At 51.9% G+C, this 21,378-nt stretch overlaps 1 protein-coding gene across 6 annotated transcripts; it reads left to right on the forward strand.

Moving 5' to 3' along the window:
- Window positions 1–3,753: 3,753 nt before the first annotated feature.
- On the forward strand, window positions 3,754–16,468 carry SAXO5 (stabilizer of axonemal microtubules 5). Of its 6 annotated transcripts, none has more exons than XM_058425304.1 (10): window positions 3,793–3,893; window positions 7,622–8,215; window positions 11,474–11,577; window positions 11,663–11,763; window positions 12,666–12,778; window positions 12,859–12,968; window positions 13,312–13,513; window positions 14,360–14,445; window positions 14,639–14,705; window positions 15,509–16,467. In XM_058425304.1, exons 2-10 carry the CDS (start codon window positions 7,639–7,641, stop codon window positions 15,901–15,903), a joined length of 1,755 nt encoding a protein of 584 aa, XP_058281287.1. In that variant the 5' UTR covers window positions 3,793–3,893; window positions 7,622–7,638; the 3' UTR covers window positions 15,904–16,467. The 6 variants fall into 6 exon arrangements, with proteins under 6 accessions (XP_032025351.1, XP_058281287.1, XP_058281286.1 ...); XM_058425303.1 differs by lacking the exon at window positions 3,793–3,893 and adding an exon at window positions 5,735–5,858; XM_058425305.1 differs by lacking the exon at window positions 3,793–3,893 and adding an exon at window positions 5,738–5,764.
- The last annotated feature ends 4,910 nt before the right edge of the window (window positions 16,469–21,378 follow it).

Raw genomic sequence — 21,378 nt, forward strand, 5'->3', positions numbered from 1 at the left:
CTGCCTCAGCCTCCCAAGTAGCTGGGATTACAGGCACGCACCACCATGCCCAGCTTATTTTTGTATTTTTAGTAGAGATGGGGTTTCACCCTGTTGGCCAGGCTGGTCTCGAACTCCTGACCTTGGGGAATCCACCCACCTCAGCCTCCCAAAGTGCTGGGATTACTAGCATGAGCCACTGCGCCCAGCCACGGGGTCACTGTTTTCACAGCAGAAAAACCCCAGCCAAGCCAGCTATGGTGGCCTGTGCCTGTGGTCCCAGCTATTCAGGAGGCTGAGGCACGAGAATCGATTGAATCCAGGAGGTAGAGGTTGCAGTGAACCGAGATCACACCACTGCACTCCAGCCTGGGCATCAGCAAGACCCATCTCTAAAAAAGTAAAAAGAAAAAAAAAAAAATTCAAAGCTAAGGTCCAGACATGCAGAGGAAAGGGGCCTCTGACTGCAAAGCTTGCTGCTGCATGAATAAGCAGATCCCTCCTCTGGGGCCCAACAGCCTTGGAACAGCGCAATGCATTTGCCCCAGTGCTTCCTGTGTGCCGGGTCCTGCTCTAGGCAACAGAGATACAGCAGTGAGCTTTGCAGACACAGCCCAGCCCTCCCAGCGTCCCTCATCTGGCTAGGTCTGAGCTCGACCTTTGAAACAGACACAGGAGCTGGCCTGGGGTTCACAGCTGGCCTTGGTGTTGCTAGGAGCTGGCCTGGCAGTCAAAGCAGGGCCCTGGTGTCCTCCTGCTGGACATAAACAATCTCACATGATGCCGACATCAGACAAGGCCACTCTGTGACCGTGGCAGAGCAAGACAAAACAAGCCTGCTCCGTAATCATGTCTGAACACAGGCAAAACACAAACACTGAACACACTGTCAGAGTAACTGGATCCTCTGCTGCTGGCTAATACCAGCAACGGCTGTTGTTTTGATTTTCTTTTTACTTTTTTTTTTTTTTTTTCTTTCTTTCTTTTTTCTTTCTTTCTTTTTTTCTTTCTTTCTTTCTTTCTTTCTTTCTTTCTTTCTTTCTCTCTCTTTCCTTCCTTCCTTCCTTCCTTTCCCTTCCTCCCTGCCTCCTTCCCTCCTTCTCTCCCTGCCTCCTTCCCTCCTTCCTTCCTTCTTCCTTCCTTTCCCTCCCTCTCTCACTCACTCCTTCCTTCCCTCCTTCCCTCCCTCCCTCCTTCCTTCCCTCCTTCCTTCTGATTTCTTCATACAGACGATTAAGATGCTGGATAATAGTTACTTCTCTCCCTGGCTGCTCTTTTGTTTTGTGTTGTTTCTGAGACAGAGTCTCACTCTGTCGCCCAGGCTGGAGTTCAGTGGTGGAATCATAGCTCACTGCACCCTCACTGCAACCTCAATGTCCTGGGTTCAAGAAATCCTCCCCCCTTAGCCTCCCAAGTAGCTGGGACCATAGGCATGCGCCACTGCACCTGGCTTTTTAATTTTTTGTAGAGATAGGGTCTCCCTGTGTTGCCCAGGCTGGTCTCAAACACCTGGGCTCAAGCGATCCTCCCGCTTCAGGCTCTCAAAGTGCTGGGATTACAGGCCTGAGACACTGCACTCAGCCTCAATTGCTTCTTTTTTTTTTTTTTTTTTTTTTTTTTTGAGACAGAGTTTTGCTCTGTGGCCCAGGCTGGAGTGCAGTGGCACGATCTCGGTTCACGGCAACCTCCACCACCTGGGTTCAAGCGATTCTCCTGCCTCAACCTCCTGAGTAGCTGGGATTACAGGTGCCCGCCACCATGCCCAGCTAGTTTTTTTTTTCTTTGAGACAGAGTTTTGCTCTTGTCGCCCAGGCTGGAATGCAATGGCACAATCTCGGCTCACTGCAACCTCCACCTCCTGGGTTCAAGCGATTCTCCTGCCTCAGGCTCCTGAGTAGCTGGGAATACAGGTACCCACCACTACACTCGGCTGTTTTTTGTATTTTTAGTAGAGACAGGGTTTCACCATGTTGGCCAGGCTGGCCTCGAACTCCTGACCACAGGAGATCCGCCTGCCTCAGCCTCCTGAGTAGTGGGGATTACAGGCGTGAGCCACCACGCCCTGGCTAATTTTTGTATTTTCAGTAGAAACAGGGTTTCACCATGTTCGCCAGGCTAGTCTCAAACTCCTGACCTCAAGTAATCCACCCACCTTGGCCTCCCAAAGTGCTAGGATTACAGGTGTGAGCCACCACACCTAGCCACAACAGCCCTTTTCTGGACGGTACTTTGGGAGGCTGAGATTACAAATGTGAGCCACCATGCCTCACCTGTGTGTTGTTTTTATTTGTTTTTATTTGTTTTTATCTGCTCATCTCAAAAAAGAAAGTAAAATTTCCAACCAATAAATTCATCCCACCCAAATCCCCCACTTCCTTAAGCTGTGCCCCCAAAACCCCGAGCAGAATTGCAAATCCCATAATAAGTGCTTTCTGGCCGGGCGCGGTGGCTCACACCTATAATCCCAGCACTTTGGGAGGCCAAGGCGAGCAGATCACCTGAGGTCGGGAGTTCGAGACCAGCCTGACCAACGTGGAGAAACTCCATCTCTACTAAAAATACAAAATTAGCCGGGCGTGGTGGCACATGCCTATAATCCCAGCTACTCGGGAGCCTGAGGCAGGAGAATCACTTGAACCCGGGAGGCAGAGGTTGCAGTGAGCTGAGATCACGCCATTGCACTTCAGCCTGGGCAACAAGAGTGAAACTCTCTCTCAAAAAAATAAATAAAAAATGAAAAAAGTTCTTTCTAACACCTCCCTACTGAGACCCCCATAGTGCCCTATGACATGTATGAGCTCTCTCTCCCTCTCTCTTTCTCTCTTTCCCTCTCTCTCTCTGATGAATAATAAGCTTGACTGTGTTCAATCACAGGTAAATTCCTGGTGGTCTTTGGCTGGAGAAGGAGGGGTGACTGGTCCCTTTAAAGGGCACCTTGGAGATCTGTGATCCCTAGAATAATATTAAGAGGTGCAGTGGCGCCAGGCGCGGTGGCTCACGCTTGTAATCCCAGCACTTTGGGAGGCCGAGGCGGGCGGATCACGAGGTCAGGAGATCGAGACCACGTTGAAACCCCATCTCTACTAAAAATACAAAAAATTAGCCAGGCGTGGTGGCAGGCGCCTGTAGTCCCATGTACTCAGAGAGGCTGAGGCAGGAGAATGGCGTGAACCCGGGAGGCGGAGCTTGCAGTGAGCTGAGACTGCGCCACTGCACTCCAGCCTGGGCGACAGAGCAAGACTCCGTCTCAAACAAAAAAAAAAAGAGGTGCAGTGGCTCGGGGAAGTGGGTCCATTCTGTGTGGGGTGTGTAGAAGGTAGAGGGACAGAAAAACTTTAGAGGATGATAATAATAATAGACACCAGCAGCCTATTTCATCAAATCCTCAACACTGCCACTGCTTTCTGAACTGGCTACCATCATTAGTCCCCTTTTGCAGATGACAAAACCCAAGTCCTAGCTGGGCATCGTGGCACACACCTGTAGACCCACCTACTTGGGAGGCTGAGGCGAGAGGATCACTTGAGCCCAGGAGTTCAAGTCCAGCCTGGGCAACACAGTGAGAGCCTACCTCAAAAACAAAACCAACCGAACAAAACCCCAGAGGCTCAAAGAAGTCAATTACTTGCCTGGGTTCCTGGAGCTCTAAGGAGGCAGGATTCGCACCAAGCCTGCCTGGTAATTTTCCTCCCGGCTGCCCCTAGAGGTGCTGAGTGGTCATTGTGACAGTATCATTACACAAAGGAAGCTCTTGGGGTCACAATGGGCAGGGCTGGACCACCCTTGGATGCAGCCTGGGAAGGAACATGAGGGTCCTGTGAGAGACCAGGGACAGAGGGAGATCCAAAGATCTAGTCTAGTCTGTAGCTAAGTGCATTTTCTAAGACTCGTTGATTCATACGCCATCCCTTGAGGTAGGTACACTGTCCTTGTCCCTGATGTACAGAGGTGAAAACTGAGGCTCATGGGAGCTTAATTACTTATTCCAAGATTACCTGGCTAGTAGTCTCAGTTGTTGGATTCTCTGATGACCCTTTTTTGTTTGTTTGTTTGTTTTTTGTTGTTTTTTTTTTTTTTTGAGACGGAGTCTTGCTCTGTCACCCAGGCTGGAGTGCAGTGGCGCGATCTCGGCTCACTGCAAGCTCCGCCTCCCGGGTTCATGCCATTCTCCTGCCTCAGCCTCTCCGAGTAGCTGGGACTACAGGCACCCGCCACCATGCCCAGCTAATTTTTTGTATTTTTGGTAGAGACAGGGTTTCACCATGGTCTCGATCTCCTGACCTCGTGATCCACCCGCCTCGGCCTCCCAAAGTGCTGGGATTACAAGTGTGAGCCACTGCACCCGGCCAGACTGACGACCCATTTTCGAGGTCATATTCAACTCTCAACTATTGCAGGTGGCAAATGATTCAAAAAGCAGCAAACTCAGCCAGGCACGGTGGCTCATGCCTGTAATCCCAGCATTCTGGGAGGCCGAGGTGGGTGGATCACCTGAGGCTAGGAGTTCGAGACCAGGTTGACCAACATGGCGAAACCCCGTCTCTACTAAAAATACAAAAATTGGCCAGGCGTGGTGGCAGACACCTATAGTCCCAGTTACTCTGGAGGCTGAGGTGGGAGAATCGCTTGAATCCGGGATGCAGAGGTTGCAGTGAGCTGAGAAAAAAAAACAAAAAAAAGCAACAAACTTACACACTGAAAAACTGTGGTTTCATTAAAACACACACACACATACATACACACACACCCCCCTTCATCCATGTTTTCTTTCTATTTTTGTGATAGGGTCTCACTCTGTCACCCGGGCTGGAGTGCAGTGGCGTGGTCTTGGATCACTGCAACCTCTGCCACGCAGGTTCAAGCGGTTCTCCCGCCTCAGCCTTCTGAGTAGCTGGGATTACAGGTGCATGCCACCATGCCCAGCTAATTTTTGTATTTTTTTCTTTCTTTTTTTTTTTTTTGAGACAGAGTTTCGCTCTTGTTGCCCAGGCTGGAGTGCAATGGCGCAATCTCGGCTCACCACAACCTCCGCCTCCCGCGTTCAAGCTATTCTCCTGCCTCAGCCTCTGGAGTAGCCGGGATTACATGCACGCGCCACCATGCCTGACTGATTTTGTATTTTTAGTAGAGATGAGGTTTCTCCATGTTGGTCAGTCTGGTCTTGAACTCCCGACCTCAGGAGATCCGCCCACCTCGGCCTCCCAAAGTGCTGGGATTATAGGCCTGAGCCACTGCACCCGTCTGATCCATGTTTTCTTTTTTTTTTTTTTTTTTTTTTTTTTTTTTTTTTGAGACGGAGTCTGGCTCTGTCACCCAGGCTGGAGTGCGGTGGCGCGATCTCGGCTCACTGCAAGCTCCGCCTCCCGGGTCCACGCCATTCTCCTGCCTCAGCCTCTCCGAGTAGCTGGGACTACAGGCGCCCGCCGCCACGCCCGGCTAATTTTTTTGTATTTTTAGTAGAGACGGGGTTTCACTGTGGTCTCGATCTCCTGACCTCGTGATCCGCCCGCCTCGGCCTCCCAAAGTGCTGGGATTACAAGCGTGAGCCACCGCGCCCGGCCTGATCCATGTTTTCTAAATAAATAGAGGTAAGCAGGTTTTGTGGGTTGAAGTGATCTGGGAGGTCTTCCTGCAAGAGGTGAGCCTGAGAACTTGGAATGCTGGTCTCCAAGGGAGACAGAGAGGAGAGCAGGGGAGACACTTGTGATCTAAGCAAAGGCAAGAAAGTCCCAGGTGACTGAGCAGAGGCGGAGGGTCAGGGGAGGCTTGGAGTCTGAAGCTGAAGGTTAGAGGAGAGAGCTAACTCTCAGAAAGTGTGAAGACAGGAAGAGATCGAGAATAGGCAGGACCTAGGACAACTGCAGAGCAGGGGAAAACCAGTAAGAAAGTTCGTGGCAGGCAGGGCGCGGTGGCTCACACCTGTAATCCCAGCACTTTGGGAAGCCAAGGCAGACAGATCGCTTGAGGTCAGGAGTTCGAGACCAGCCTGACCAATGTGGTGAAACCCCGTCTCTACCAAAAATAGAAAACTTAGCCAGGCGTGGTGGCAGGCACCTGTTATCCCAGCTACTTGGGAGTCTGAGGCAGGAGAGTCAGTTGAATCCAGGAGGTGGAGGTTGCAGTGAGCTGAGATCGCGCCACTGTACTCCAGCCTGGGAGACAGAGTAAGACTCTGTCTCAAAAAGAAAAGGAAAGAAAGAAAGAGAGAGAAGGAAGGGAAGGGGAGGGGAGGGGAAGGGAGGGAGAAAGAGTGTGGCAGAAACAGAAACGGCCAGTGGCTGGGGTGCAGGGCTGGAGTTAGGCAGAGGAATAAAAATGGGTTCCTCGGAGGGGAAGAAGGAGAAAACCGTGGCCTTGATAACTGACTGAGGGTGAGAAGACGGGGTTCTCGCATCAGACATACAGTAGAATGCAGTGGTTAATTCTCCAAGTTCTAGAATCAGAGTTGCCCTGGGTTCAAATCTCAAGCAAATGTCCACCTCCCTGAGCCTCAATGTCTTTTGTGAAGCAGTGGTTAAAACCTAACCTTGGCCAGGCCCAGTGGCTCACACCTGTAATCCCAGCACTTTGGGAGGCTGAGGCAGAAGGATTGCTTGAGCCCAGGAGTTTGAGACCAGCCTGAGCAACATAGCCAGACCTGTCTCTAAAAAAAAAAAAAGTAGAATTAGCCATGCATGGTGGTGCACACCTATAGTCCCAGATGCTCAGAAGACTGAGGTGAGAGGACCACTTGAGCCCAAGAGGTTGAGACCACCACACTTGTTTAATTTCTGTGTGTGTATGTGTGTGTGTGTGTGTGTGTGTGTGTGTGTGTGTAGATGGGGTCCCACTATATTGCCCAGGCTGGTCTTGAACTCCTGGACTCAAGCAATCCTCTCACTCTGGCCTCTCAATGTGCCCGGATTACAGGTGTGAGTCACAGTACCCGGCTATTACCTTCTAACCTACTCTTCAATTTTTGTTGTTACATTTTTTATTATTGTCTGTCATCTCCCGCCCCATTATCAATTCCACAAAGGCAGGGATATAGGTCTGTTTTGTGAACTAATGTTAGTTCCCCACCCTTGCTGGCCTCCAGGCCTAGAGTAGGGACAGAAATAATCAATTTATGTGGTGCCTACTCTGTGCCAGGCCTACAGTAGGCACCACATGAAAGATTTTTTTTTTTTTTTGAGATGGAGTCTCGCTCTGTCGTCCAGGCTGGAGTGCAATGGCACAATCTCGGCTTACTGCAACCTCTGCCTCCCGGGTTCAAGCGATTCTCCTGCCTCAGCCTCCCGAGTAGCTGGGACTACAGGCGCCCACCATCACTCCAGGCTAATTTTTTTTTTAACTATTTTTAGTACAGACGGGGGTTTCACCAGGTTGGCCAGGCTGGTCTCGAACTCTTGACCTCAGGTGATCCACCGGCCTTGGCCTCCCAAAGTGCTGAGATTACAGGCGTGAGCCCCCGCACCCGGCCATGAATGATTATTTCTATCTCTGCTTTCGCTGGGGGAAGGCACAGAAGCTGTACCAGTTTCCCGTGATGTCCCCAGCCTCCAGCTGAGTGCTTGTCGAAGAGAAAGGAGTCAAAGGCAGGAGTCAAAGGCAAGTGTCCCAATGGACACTTGCTCAGTCCCTCATCTCCACCCTCTCGCAGGTGGCTGGTGTCCCGCGATGGCCGCAGGCGCCCTCCTGCCGTGCCCGCGCCCGTGCCCGATGTCCCGGCTGGACTTCCCCAAGGCCTCGCACTTCTCGCTGGGGCCAGACCTGCGGCTGCAGGAGGGTACCATGCGCACCACGTCGCACCGGGACTTTGCCTACCCGGCTGCCACCCGGGAGCCGCCGAGCCTGCAGCCGCCGCCCGCGCTGCTTTTCCCAATGGACCCGCGCTGGGACCGGGAAGAGCGCGTGTCGGAGGCGCGCCGCGCGTTCCCGCCGCCTTCCACGCCGCCGTGGGAGCTGCTGCAAGCGCAGGCGCGGGAACGGACGGTCGCCATGCAGGCCAGCAACCTGCACCTGCACGAGGACGCGCACGCCGGGATCGGCCTCTCCAACGCTCGCACCGCCTACGGCTGGCCCGAGCTTCCGGCGCGCACCCGAGAGCGGATCCGCGGCGCGCGCCTCATCTTCGACCGCGACTCCCTGCCTCCTGGCGACGGCGACAAGTTGCGCATCCCGCCCACCACGCACCAGGCGCTCTTTCCACCCCACGACGCGCGCCCGCAGCCTCGCGCGCCCAGTTACCACCTCGGTGAGCGAGCGCCCGGCTGAGTGGGCGATTTGCTTCACCTTGTGGTTCTCAAACAGGGGCAAGGACTCTTCCCCTTCCCCCAGGGAACATTTGGCAATGTCTGGAAACGCTTTTGATGGTCAGGACTTGGGGGGTGGCCGGGCGCGGTGGCTCAAGCCTGTAACCTCAGCACTTTTGGGAGGCGGAGGCAGGTGGATCGCTTGAGGTCAAGAGTCGAGACCATCCTGGTCAATATGGAGGAACCTCGTCTCTACTAAAATACAAAAATTAGTAGGGCGCAGTGAAGGGTGCCTGTAATCCCAGCTACTTGAGAGGCTGAGGCAGGAGAATCGCTTGAACCCAGGGGGCAGAGGTTGCGGTGAGCTGAGATTGTGCCACTGCACTCCAACGGAACCTGAGGCTCCGTCTCAAAAAAAGGAAAGAAAGAAAGGAGGAAGGGAAAGGAAGGAAGGAAGGAAGGAAAGAGAGAGAGAGAGAAAGAAAGAAAGAAAGAAAGAAAGAAAGAAAGAAAGAAAGAAAGAAAGAAAGAAAGAAAGAAAGAAAGAAAAAGAAAGAAAGAAAGAAAGAGAAAGAAAGAAAGAAAGAAAGAAAGAAAGAAAGAAAGAAAGAAAGAAAGAAGAGAGGCCGGGCGTGATGGCTCAAGCCTGTAATCCTAGCACTTTGGGAGGCCGAGGTGGGCGGATCACGAGGTCAGGAGTTCGAGACCATCCTGGCCAACATAGTGAAACCCTGTCTCTACTAAAAATACAAAAAAAAATTAGCAGGGCGTGGTGGCGGGCGCCTGTAGTCCCAGCTACTCGGGAGGCTGAGGCGGGAGATTGGCGTGAACCCGGGAGGTGGAGCTTGCAGTGAGCCGAGATGGTGCCACTGCACTCCAGCCTAGGGGACAGAGCCAGACTCTGTCTCAAAAAAAAAAAAAAGAGAGAGAGAGAAAGGAAGGAAGGAAGGAAAAGAAGACAGAGAGAGGGAGGGAGGGAGGGAGGGAGGAAGACTGGGGGGGGTGAGGCCACCCGTGGTGGCTCACGCCTGTAATCCCAGTGCTTTGGGAGGCCTAGGAAGGAGGATCTCTTGAGGCCAGAATTGGAGACCAGCCGGGGCAACATAGCAAGACCCATCTCTACAAAATAAAAATTTGTATATATTTTTTATTATATATATGTATATATTTTTTATTATATATATATATTTTTTTTTGAGAAAGTGTCTCTCTCTGTCACCCAGGCTGGAGTGCAGTGGCACAATCTTGGCTCACACAGGCTGGATCTGCCCAGCTCAAGCAATCCTCCCACCTCAGCCTCCCAGGCAGCTGGGACTGCAGACATGCATGTCACCAGGCCCAGCTAATTTTTTGTACTTATTTGTAGAGATGCAGTCTTTCTATGTTGCCCTGGCAGGTCTTGAACTCCTGGGCTCAAGCAATCCACCCACCTCGACCTCCCAAAGTGCTGGGATTACAGGCATGAGCCATTGAGCCCAGCCCTTACAAAATACAAATTTAAAAAGACGGACAGAAGTGCTACTAGCAGACAGTAGGTAGAGGCCAGAGATGCTGCCAAGTATCCTCCCACAGACAGGGTAGCCCCCATAGTAGAGAATTAGCCAGCCCCAAATGTCGATTACACCAAGCCTCAGAAACCCTGGAACCACCTTGAGCGTCAGTTTCAGCATCAGGAGAGCGGACGTATCCTCTGAATCTGTCCAGAGTGGTGTGCGGTTGGCAGAAGTCATGAATGCCAGTTTGGGGTCAGACAAATCAGCTAAGTTCCCCAGCTGTACACCCTCCTCCCTGCATCCCCCAGCCTTACCACCTTAGTAGCTGTGTGAGTCTGAGCGAGTTAACCTCTCCAAGCCTCAGTTTCCCTATCTACAAAATGGGTGCAATCACAAGGCCCAATTCACAGGAGCTGGTAAAGCTGAATGTGTACGGTGCGTCTGGTGCAGAGAGCACTTAACAAAGAGTAGCCAGCATTCGTGTGATTTTCCAATTCTGTGACTCCAGGGACCCTTCGGGTGAACATTACTGGTCAGAGGCTCCTAAGATGGGCTCAGGGATTGTCAAACCCTGATTTGACATTTAGTTGTGGTTCCTAGTTTCTGTGATTTCTGGCAAGTTGCTTAACCTCTCTGAGCCTCAAGGAGGCTGTAACGTAAGACAAATGATACCAGGTCCAAGAAGAAAGTGCGACCAGGCGCAAAGGCTCATGCCTGCGATCCCAGCACTTTGGGAGGCTGAGGCAGGTGGATCACTTGAGGCTAGGAGTTGGAGACCAGCCTGGCCAATGTGGTGAAACCCCATCTCTACTAAAAATACAAAAATTAGCCTGACCTAGTGGTGCGTTCCTGTAATCCCAGCTACTTGGGGGGCTGAAGCAGGAGAATCGCTTGAACCTGGGAGGAGGAGGTTGCAGTGAGTCAAGATTGTGCCACTGCATTCTAGCATGGGCCACAGAGCGAGACTCCATCTCCAAAAAAAAAGAGAGAGGGAGAGAGAGCTACCCAGTCCTAGAAGAAGATGCAGTGTACTTAACCTGTGCGTGGCTCAATATAGTCCTTGGTAGATATTATTGGTTTTTTTTTGTTTTAATGTGTGTGTGTTTTTTGAGACAGAATCTCACTCTGTGGCCCACGCCAGAGTGCAGTGGCATGATCTCGGCTCACTGTAACCTCCACCTCCCAGGTTCAAATTATTCTCCTGTCTCAGTCTCCTGAGTAGCTGGGACTACAGGCACATGCCAACACACCCACCTAATTTTTATATTTTTGGTAGGGATGGGGTTTTGCCATATTGATCAGGCTGGTCTTGAACTCCTGACCTCAGGTGATCCACCTGCCTTGGCCTCTCAAAGTGCTGGGATTACAGGCGTGAGCCACAACACCTGGCTGTATTTTTTAATTTATCATTATTTTTTAGAGACGAGGGTCTTACTATGTTGCCCAGGCTGGTCTCCAGTTCCTGGGCTCAAGCTCATCTTCGCACTTCAGCTGCCTGAATAGCTGGGATTGCAGGCATGGGCCATTGCACCTGGCTTTTAGTATAATTTATTTTGTTTTTATTTTTATTTTTTGGTGTTTGCCAGGCAGCTCCCAGTCTACACTGTTCAGCATGGCCCAGCTCCCCTTCCCAGGCTAGAAAAAGAATTCCTTCCAGAGGGCTTGAGATGGCAGGGAATCTCAATCTCTCTCTCTCTCTCTCTCCCCCTCTCTCTCTCTCTCCCCCCCCCCTCTCTCTCTCCCCCCCCCCCCCTTGCCTATCCTAAGGGGGCCCCAACACCCTCAAGTGGGACTACACGAGTCAAGATGGGACTTCCTACCAAAGACAGTTCCAGGCCCTGCCAGGCCCACCTGCCTTGATGTGTAAGAGGGTAAATTGAGGCTGTGTTGGGGCTGCAGGTGGGGCAGAATTGGGCGCTGGGTGGTTTGGGCCTTCCTATCCCTGTCTGCCCACAGGCCTCCTCCAGAGTGGAGCTGGGAGACTGCAAGATCAGCTATGGATCAACCTGTTCGGAGCAGAAACAGGCCTACAGGCCCCAGGGTCTGCCTGAAGATAGGTATAAAGGGGCGGCCACTGCCGGGCGCGGTGGCTCATGCCTGTAATCCCAGCACTTTGGGAAACTGAGGCAGGCAGATCATGAGGTCAGGAGCTCAAGACCAGCCTGGCCAATACGGTGAAACCCCATCTCTACTAAAAATACAACAATTAGCCAGGTGTGGTGGTGGGCGCCTGTAATCCCAGCTACTCCAGAGGCTGAGGCAGGAGAATTGCTTGAACCCGGGAGGCAGAGGCTGCAGTGAGCCAAGATTGCGCCACTACACTGCAGCCTGTTCGACAGAGCAAGACTCTATCTCAAAAAAAAAAAAAAAAAAAGTGGGGGATGAGGGGGCACTGCCTTCCCACCCAGATGGGACAATTGGCTTTCAGTAGCATGTGGTATTTGCCCCTTAGGGTTTTAGGGCCAATACTCTGCCTTTGAGGTCTCTGTCACTGGTAGCCAAGGTGCACTATTGTGCCAGATCTCCCATTATCAGAGCCCCGAAGCTTGGTCATTAGGAAACCCCGCTTCCCTCCTTCTGGGGGTTGCAAGGCCCCAGATGGATCCACTTTACCTTCTTCTTCTTTTTTTCTTTTTTGAGACGTAGTCTCGCTCTGTTGCCCAGGCTTGAGTGCAATGGCGTGATCTCAGCTCACTGCAACCTCCGCCTCCCGGGTTCAAGCGATTCTCCTGCCTCAGCCTACCGAGTAGCTGGAATTACAGGCATGTGCCACCATGCCCAGCTAATTTTGTATTTTTAGTAGAGATGGGGTTTCACCATTTTTGCCAGGCTGGTCTCAAAAGCTTGACCTCAGGTGATCCACCCACCTCAGCCTCCCAAAGTGCTGAGATTACAGGGGTGAGCCACCGTGCCCGGCCCACTTTACCTTATTCTTGATGGAATAATACACTACGTGCAGGTATGACAACGCCCAGGCCGCAGCCCACATCCACTATGTAAATATCCGTCCTGGTGACGGCCTCTTCCGCGACAGGACCACCAAGGCCGAGCACTTCTATGCCAGGGAGCCAGGTGAGAGCCTGAGGCCCTCCCCGCCCCGCCTCCTGCCGCAGCCTCCCAGGGCAGCTCTGCACCTGTTCCGCTTCTGGCAGAGCCTTTTGTTCTTCACCACGATGAGACTCCGGAGTCGCACATCCTGAAAGGAAATTGGTGCCCCGGCCCCGGCAGTCTGGACACCTTCATGCAGTACTTCTACGGCCAGGTGAGCAGGAAGAGCGAAAAGGCGGCCAGGGAAAAGGGCTTCCCAGACAGAGCAAATAGCAGGTGCAAAAGTCCCAAAGTGGGAGTGAGCTTGACTTGATATGTATGCAGGAATCTCCTGGATGTACTTGAGTGATCTAGGGCGAGTCACTTAACCACTCCGATCCTCCTCGGTGGCTCATTCTGTAAAATGAGATAAGAGTACCAACTCCCAGCTCTACCACGTGGGGCCCAGAAGGCGTGAGGGAGCTGTCCAAGGTCACACAGAGTCCACCTCCTCCCTCCCCTCCCGGCCCGGGGACCTCTCGGACGCCGGAGCTTTCAAATGCCGCGTGGTCCTACAGCCGCCACCCCCGAACCAGCCACCCAGCCGCCACGTGCCTCATGAGAAATTGCAGAGTCATGTGACCCTAGGGGAGCCAAAGCTACTCAGACGCTTCTTCAAGACCACCATGGGCTCGGACTACTGCCCCTCAGAGTGGAGGCAGGTGCAGAAAGCGCCCAACCTCCACTTGCAGAGGAGCAACCTGCCGCGGGGCACGGGCGGTGAGCGCTCCCGGGAAGCCCCGCCCCATGGAGCCCCGCCCCGGGAAGCCCCGCCCCGCCCCAGGAAGCCCAGCCCTGGAAGCCTCGCCCCTGCCACTGCTCTGGCCCCGCCCCTAACCAGCCCTCCGTTACCCCTGGCTTTACCCCCTGAAAGGCTAAATCCCACCCCCAGTTGACCAGAACCCCAACTCTGCCCCTGGATAATCCCGCCCCTTCATGGCCATGCCTCTCCCCTTCATAACTCCATCCTTCTAGACACGGCCCTGCCCCTTCTCCATCCTCTCTTATCCAGTCTTAACTCCTCCTCCATCGTCAGACTCTGGCTCAGCCCCTGACCCGCTAGCCTGCCCTGCCTGGCCCTGCCCACAGACTCATCTGGCCTGGCCCCGCCCCTGACCTTCTTAGCCCTATGCCCTAGCTCCGGGCTCCTCCCCTAGCTCCTCCGTCCTCCTCCAGCTCCTCCCTCTTCCCAAGCTCCTCCCCCTTTCTCTGGCTCCTCCCTCCTCTCCCGGCTCCTTCCTTTGTCCCAGCTCCTCCCTCTCTCCCAGTTCCTCCCTCTTTCCCAGTTCCTCCCTCTTCCCCAGCTCTTCCCTCCTCCCCTGGCTCCTCCCTCCTCTCCCACCTCTTCCCCAACTCCTCCCTCTTTCCCAGCTCCTCCCCCTTCCTCTGGCTCCTCCCTCCTTCTTTGGCTCCTCCCTCCCCCCCTCTCCTATCCATTCTTCTCCCCTGGTCAACTTCAGCGCTGGCCTGGGCTTGGCTCTTGAACCCTTTCCTTGAACTTCACCACACCCTCAGCCCCGCCTCGGCCCCCAGCCCTCACTCAGCCTCCCCAACCTGAATCTCCAGAATTCGATTTTTTAACCATGAACCAGAAAATGCTGACGCCACACAGAACAGCTCCGGCCGCGGTGACTGAAGAGATGCTACAGCGGGTGAGGGAGGGGAAGGAGAGCCACCCATCATTAGGCAACCCCCACATGGGTGTAGAGTTATCTCAGGATGACTGTGCTGTCACCCAGCCTCAGAGTTAGTGACCACCCAGGCTCGGGGGCATCTTAATATCCCTTCAGCCTCAAGATCATCCCTAGCTTGGCCGGGTGCAGTGGTTCACACCTGTAATTCCAGGGCTTTGGGAGGCCGAAGCAGGCGGATCACCTGGAGTCAGGAGTTCGAGACCAGCCTGGCCAACATGGTGAAACCCCCTCTCTACTAAAAATACAAAAATTAGCCAGGCATGGTGGCGCACGCCTGTAATCCCAGCTACTCGGGAGGCTGAGACAGAATTGCTTGAACCGGGGAGGCAGAGGTTGCAGTGAGCCAAGATCGCACCATTACACTCTGGGCTGGGCAACAGAGCAAGACTCTGCCTCAAAAAAAGGAAAAAAAAAATAGAGATCATCTCTAGCTCACCCCCCAGGGTCGTGTCAAGATCAGCTCGGGGGCATCTTTGCACCACCACCACTATTATACCCAAGATGAGGGTTAATTCAGAGCCACCCAGGATCACCCCAGCCCTGGAGTCCTTCCAGGGACACCCTTGGTTTCTCTCCATCTTCTTATCCAGCTCCCCATTCAGCCCAGCCTGGGGCCCTTTTTGCCCACCTCTCCCCAGGGTTCAACCTCCCCAGCCTTTGATGCTCTGGCTCTGCCCCTAACCGGCCCCACCCTACCCTAGGCTTCACGTCCTGAAGGGCTAAATCCCACCCCAAATTGACCAGAACCCCAACTCCGCCCCTGGACAATCCCGCCCCTTGGTGGCCATGCCCCGCCCCTGCATAACTCCACCCTTCTGGCCACAGCCTCGCCCCTTTCCCTATCTTCTCTTACCCAGTCTTAACCATCCTCCTTGATCAGACACTGGCTCTGCTCCGACCAGCTAGCCTGCCCTGCCTGGCCCCGCCCCCTGACTCATCAGGCCTGGAGATCCTGGGGTGGACAGGGTGGATCGGCCACCTCTCAGGCTGCTCTGCCAGGCTGTCCACCCTGTCTCCACAGTGCAAGTACAGCCACATGGAGCCCCCTCTGGGTGGACTGCGCGTCTTCTCAACCCAATACAAGGACGATTTTCCTTTCAAGTACCAGGGCCCAGCAGCCCTGAGACTGAAAAATCCTCAGGAGGGCTTCGTGCCCCTGGACACACCTCACCAGCATGGCTGCAGGGAGAAGATAGACCCTCGGCTCCCCCAGCCCCCTATGTACCCGTGCCCCAGCCAGCAATAAATACCATCCTAGCAACATTCCACTCCTTCCCATCAGTCAGCCAGTCCAGAGGATGCTTGGGTGGGTGGGGGCTGGAGGAAGGGACTGCACAGGAAAGGATGACTCCATTGTTGCTGTGTTGCCATGAAGAGTATGGAGTCAAGGCTGGGTGCGGTGGCTCACACCTGTAACCCCAGCACTTTGGGAGGCTGAGATGGGAGGATTGCTTGAGCCCAGGAGTTTGAGATCAGCCTGGGCAACATAGGGAGATCCTGTTTCTACAAAAAAATAAGATAATTGGCCAGGCGCAGTGGCTCACACCTGTAATCCCAGCACTTTGGGAGGCCAAGGCGAGCAGATCACCTGAGATCAGGAGTTTGAGACCAACCTGGCCCACATGGTGAAACCCTATCTCTACTAAAATACAAAAATTAGCCGGACGTGGTGGCACATGTCTGTAATCCTAGCTACTCAGGAGGCTGAAGCATGGGAATCACTTGAACCTGGGAGGTGGAGGTTGCAGTGAGCCAAGATCACACCACTGAGTTCCAGCCTGGGCGTCAGAGTGAGACTACGTCTCAATAAATAAATAAATAAATAAAAATTTTAGAAAGCCAGGCATGGTGGTACATGCTTGTAGTCCAAGTTACTCAGGAGGCTGAGGTGGGAGGATCACTTAAGCCCAGAAATTTAATGCTGCAGTGAGCTATATGATTGCACCACTGCATTCCAGTCAGGGCAACAGAGCAAAAACTCTGTCTCAAAAAAAGAATAAAGTTGTAGTGCTGAACAGAGATACTGGCATGTGTACTTAAGAACACAGATCCCTGGGGCCGGGGAAGGGCGGGGGTGCCGGATGGGCATAGTCCAATCCCGGACTCCTCCACGTCCCGGATAGTAGTTTGGGCAAGTCACTTAACCCCTATGAGCCTCAATTTGCTCATCTATGAAATGGGGATAAGTAGCAATTCTCCCATGAGACTGTTATACATGAGAAACATACACACTCTTCAGTGCATGGGGCTGGGGTCGTGAAGGGGAAGCTTCCCTTCTGAGGATGAAAGTGGGGAAAGCCAGGGTGTGGGGAAAAAGCTTTCAATGGTGGGGACACTGGATGTGGCCCATAGAGGACATGGAGGAGTGGACACAGCTGAGAATAACCCAGCAGTTTTTTCCCTCATGGACAGAGACTAGAGGCTGAATGGGGCACTGGCTGTCTGGGCAACTGGTCCCCAGGTCAGAGCAGAGTCCAGGGGCAAATTGACAAAAGCCATCAAGATATTATGAGGTCCAAGGGGGTAAGTGTTCAGCCAGGGACAAAATGTAAAGCGTCAAAAGGAGGAGGATGTGATGGGGCTCTGCAGCAAGTGAGTAACAGGGCTTAGCAAGGACCAGTACCTTGGACAGCACCTGACCTTTAAGGTCCAGGGCGTGGTGAGGAGAAAGGTCTGTCTGGGGTAAGGTCTGTCTTGGGTAAGGTGGGCTTTAGTGACCATGCCTGGGGCCTGCCTCTGTAGCTGTTGAACATCCAGTTTCAAGGAGTGAACACGGCTTTCCTGAACCAATAATCAAACCTCCAAAGACCAAGGACCCCAATCCAATGAATCATGAAGTTGAGCCAGTCTCAACCCTGCCAGGAGCCCTTTCCTGGTTGGCATCAGTTCTTCTAGGCCAGGTTGTCATTTCTGCAGTAAAGGCAGGAGAGAATCCAGCTTTGCATCCTGTAGGGACAAGATGACCCTTTTGGCCGCACGTGGTATCCACTTCGAGCATGCAAGAATCTGCCAGCTGTAGAATATGTCCTCTAGAGATATTTGGCATCATGCTCCTCTGAGTTACTTCAGGATAAACCAGGGCTTGTCATTTATCGATGTCTTAGATCAGATCATTCTTTATTGGAGGTTCTCCTGTGCATTGTAGGATATTTAGGGCCATCCTTGTCCTCTACCCACTAAATGCCAGTAGAACCTCTTCCTCCCACTTGTAACAAAATGTCCCAAATATTGCCAAATATCTTCCAGATGGGAGAGAATTATCCTGGTTGGAAACCACTTCGATAAGCTCATCCCCTTCTGATGAAGCTGGTCTGCCTAGTGACCAGACTACTAGAACAGAAAGGCTTTCCCTTTTTGCCTTGCCTGCTGGGAAGCTCAGAATATTTATTTGGTCTTAAGTTCCATGTAGCTCTAGTTGCAGGATTATCTTCCTGCCTCATCCCAGGAATGCTTTAAAACAGCCTTAGGCATTAGATGAAAACAGTCCATAGAAGTTAAAGAAGAGCTGGATTTCAGCACAACTTGAAGCATTTTCTAACAATGAAAATGACCAGCCCTAGGATGGCTTGCCAGGGAAGAACAGAAACTGTACTGGAAATGTTTAATCCTTGGGGAAAGACACTATATCAGGATTATTCTGGATGTATTTTATGGATTTATGACTAACCCTCCTATATTCCACTCACCCCCTTCCTTCCCCCAAAAGCCTAGGGATTAAGACAAAAAATATAGAATTGAATGTGAGAAACCAAGATTTTTTTTTTTTTGAAATGGAGTCTCGCTGTTGTCACCCAGCCTGGAAAGCAATGGTGCGATCTCAGCTCACTGCAACCTCCGCCTCCTGGGTTCAAGCAATTCTCCTGCCTCAGCCTCCCATATAGGTGGGATTACAGGTGCCCACCACCACGCCTGGCTAATTTTTGTATTTTTAGTAGAGACGGGGTTTCACCATGTTGCTCGGCTGGTCTTGAACTCCTGACCTCGTGATCTGCCCACCTCGGCCTCCCAAAGTGCTGGGATTACAGGCATGAGCCACTGTGCCCAGCCACCAAGATTAATTTTTAAAGGAAAACAACTTTCTCAGTTGTAAGCATCACCCAGCAGCAGAATTCAGACCTGCCTTTCTGTCCTTAGGCAAGAATACACCCTGACCCTCACTTTCCTTATCTGTAAAATGGGAATGCCAGTAGTTCCCGTTTCATAGAGTGGTTACAGGAATTAAATAAAAGGTGCATGTACTATGATTAGAAGAGGCCCTGGCACTTGGCTGCAGCTCAATGAATGGTGACTAAATGTGTTAATGTCTTATGTCATTTTGTTGCAAGTGACAGAAACCAAGCTCCATCTGGCTCAAGGAATAAAAGGAATTTTATTGATTTAGAAAAAGACAGGCCAGACGTGGTGGCTCACGCCTGCAATCCCAACACTTTGGGAGGCTGGGGCGGGAAGATCACTTGAACTCAGAAGTTCAAGACCAGCCTGGGCAACATAGCGAGATCTCATCTCCACTAAAAATAATTTAGAAAATTAGCTGGGCATGGTGGTGTGCACCTGTAGTCTCAGCTACTTGGGAGGCTGAGGTGGGAGGATTGTTTGAGCCGAGAAGATTGAGTCTGCAGTGAGCTATTATCACTCCACTCCAGCCTTGGCAACTGAGCAAGTTCCTGTCTCAACAATAACACACACACACACACACACACACACACACACACACACAGAAACAAGAAGGTCTGAGTCTGGAATTGGGTCTAATATCAGGCATTTTGCCTCAGGACTCTGTCCCTCTGGCCATCTCTCAGTCCTGTGTCCCTCCAAGCAACAGCAAAGGAAGATGCTGTTAGTATTTTCCAATCCTTATGATTAGAGCCCCCAGAGAAGGGCAGGGTCTTTCCACCACGCTCCCTCTATTGAATTTTTTTTTTTTTTTGAGACATCTGTCACCCAAGCTGGAGTGCAGTGATGCAATCTCAGCTCACTGCAACCTCCGCCTCCTGGGTTCAAGCAATTCTCCTGCATCAGCCTCCCAAGTAGCTGGGACTACAGGCATGCACTACCATACCCGGCTAATTTTTGTATTTTTTATTACAGACGGGATTTCACCATGTTGGCCAGGCTGGTCTTGAACTCCTGACCTCAAGTGATCCGCCTGCCTCAGCCTCCCAAAGTGCTGGGATTATATGCATTAGCCAACGCACCGGGCCCCATATTGGGATTTAAGGAACAGGCTGATTGGCCCATTTGAATCACTCACCCAGTTGTGGACCAATCACTGTGCCCAGAGGAAGACAATATGGTGATTGGTTTGCCCAGCTCAGGAACCCACCCCTAGTTTATTTAGTTCCCCAAACCCAGCCAGGATCGAGGTGCTGGAGCCCAACCTTAATTGACTGTGTCTCCTAAGGACAGATCTGTGTCCCGCCCCAGGTTGCAATCTGGAGGGTGGATTAGCTCAGCTAATAGGCTCTTTCCAGTGAGAGTGATTGTCAGCTTTGTAGACAAGGAATGTTCAGCGTTTGGGAGTAGCTTAGGGTGTCAGATGTTCTCCCATAATCCCAGTCTTATCTTCTACTTCATCATCTGCCTCGTCTTTTAGCCTAGGGCGGAAAATTCAGCTGAGAATCTCACACGATGAAGCAGATGATTCTCTGCTTTGAGAAGAAACACATTCCAGAAACTTGTGTCTTTCTTGCAAGACTTTGCTGAAGATTGCATGAAAGCTGCCCCAGGCCAGGCATGGTAGCTCACACCTGTAGTCCCAGTAAGTTGGGAGGATCGCAGAAGCCAGGAGTTTGAGACCAGCCAGGGCAATATACTGAGGTCCCATCTCTGCAAATAAAACAATAATAATAGCCAGGCATGGTGGCTGTAGTCCCACCTACTCAGGAGGCTGAGTCCCCAGCTACGCGTCTGTAGTCCCAGCTACTCAAGAGGCTGAGGTGGGAGGTTGGCCTGAACCCAGGAGCTCAAGGCTGCAGTGAGCTATGATTGTGCCACTGCGCTCCAGCCTGGGTGACACAATGAGACCCTGTCTCTAAAAAAGAAAGAAAGCTTCCCCATATTCCAATATTCTGGTCCTTAGGAGACACATAGTTAGAGTTCCATGAAAAATCAGTAACTATTTATTTATTAATTATTTATTTATTTTTGAGATGGAATCTTGCTCTGTCGCCCGGGCTGGAGTGTAGTGGCGCGATCTCAGCTCACTGCAATCTCCACCTCCCGGGTTCAAGTGATTCTCCTGCCTCAGCCTCCCAAGTGGCTAGGATTACAGGTGCCCACCACCATGCCCGGCTAATTTTTGTATTTTTAGTAGAGATGGGGTTTCACCATGTTGGCCAGGATGGTCTCAAACTCCTGACCTCAGTGATCCGCCCATCTCAGCCTCCCAAAGTGCTGGGATTACAAGTGTCAGCCACCGCGCCTGGCCAGGCAACAGTTTAATCCTCTGGTTTTCTTCCACATAACTCTAGTTTTCTGGGGGAAAGCTATTTTACAAAGCCCCGTATACATCTAGACAGGTTGTGCATTGCGTAACCTAAGGTGCCCTATTCACATTCACTTTATAGCCCATGTATGTGGCAACCCTGGCTCTCTACTCCATCTTTCTTTAGTTGGTTCCACATTTTAAGGTTTTTTTTTTTTAAGATTTTTTTTTATTACTCTTTCCTTTCCAGGTAATAATTCCTAAATTAGTCAAGACTGTCATGGATGCAACGAACAGACATCCACTAAAACTAGCTCAAACACCCAGAACATTTGTTGGTTTGTGGTACAGGAAAGAATGAGTTCTGTGGCTTCAGGTACAGCTATATCCAGGAGCTCAACAAATACAGCCAGAGCTATCTCTCTGACTCTTACTTGTACATCTTGGTGCATATTGGCCTCAGTCTG

Source organism: Hylobates moloch, unplaced genomic scaffold, assembly GCF_009828535.3.
Source record: "Hylobates moloch isolate HMO894 unplaced genomic scaffold, HMol_V3 SCAFFOLD_12, whole genome shotgun sequence".
Taxonomy (NCBI): Eukaryota; Metazoa; Chordata; class Mammalia; order Primates; family Hylobatidae; genus Hylobates; species Hylobates moloch.

Bases quoted from the DNA above. Each gene is read 5' to 3' on its own strand.
- SAXO5 (XM_058425304.1), top strand. From the start codon at position 7,639: ATGGCCGCAGGCGCCCTCCTGCCGTGCCCGCGCCCGTGCCCGATGTCC. The intron at 12,779-12,858 runs GTGAGAGCCTGA...CGCTTCTGGCAG, and splicing joins CTTCTATGCCAGGGAGCCAG to AGCCTTTTGTTCTTCACCAC. The intron at 12,969-13,311 runs GTGAGCAGGAAG...GTGGTCCTACAG, and splicing joins TGCAGTACTTCTACGGCCAG to CCGCCACCCCCGAACCAGCC.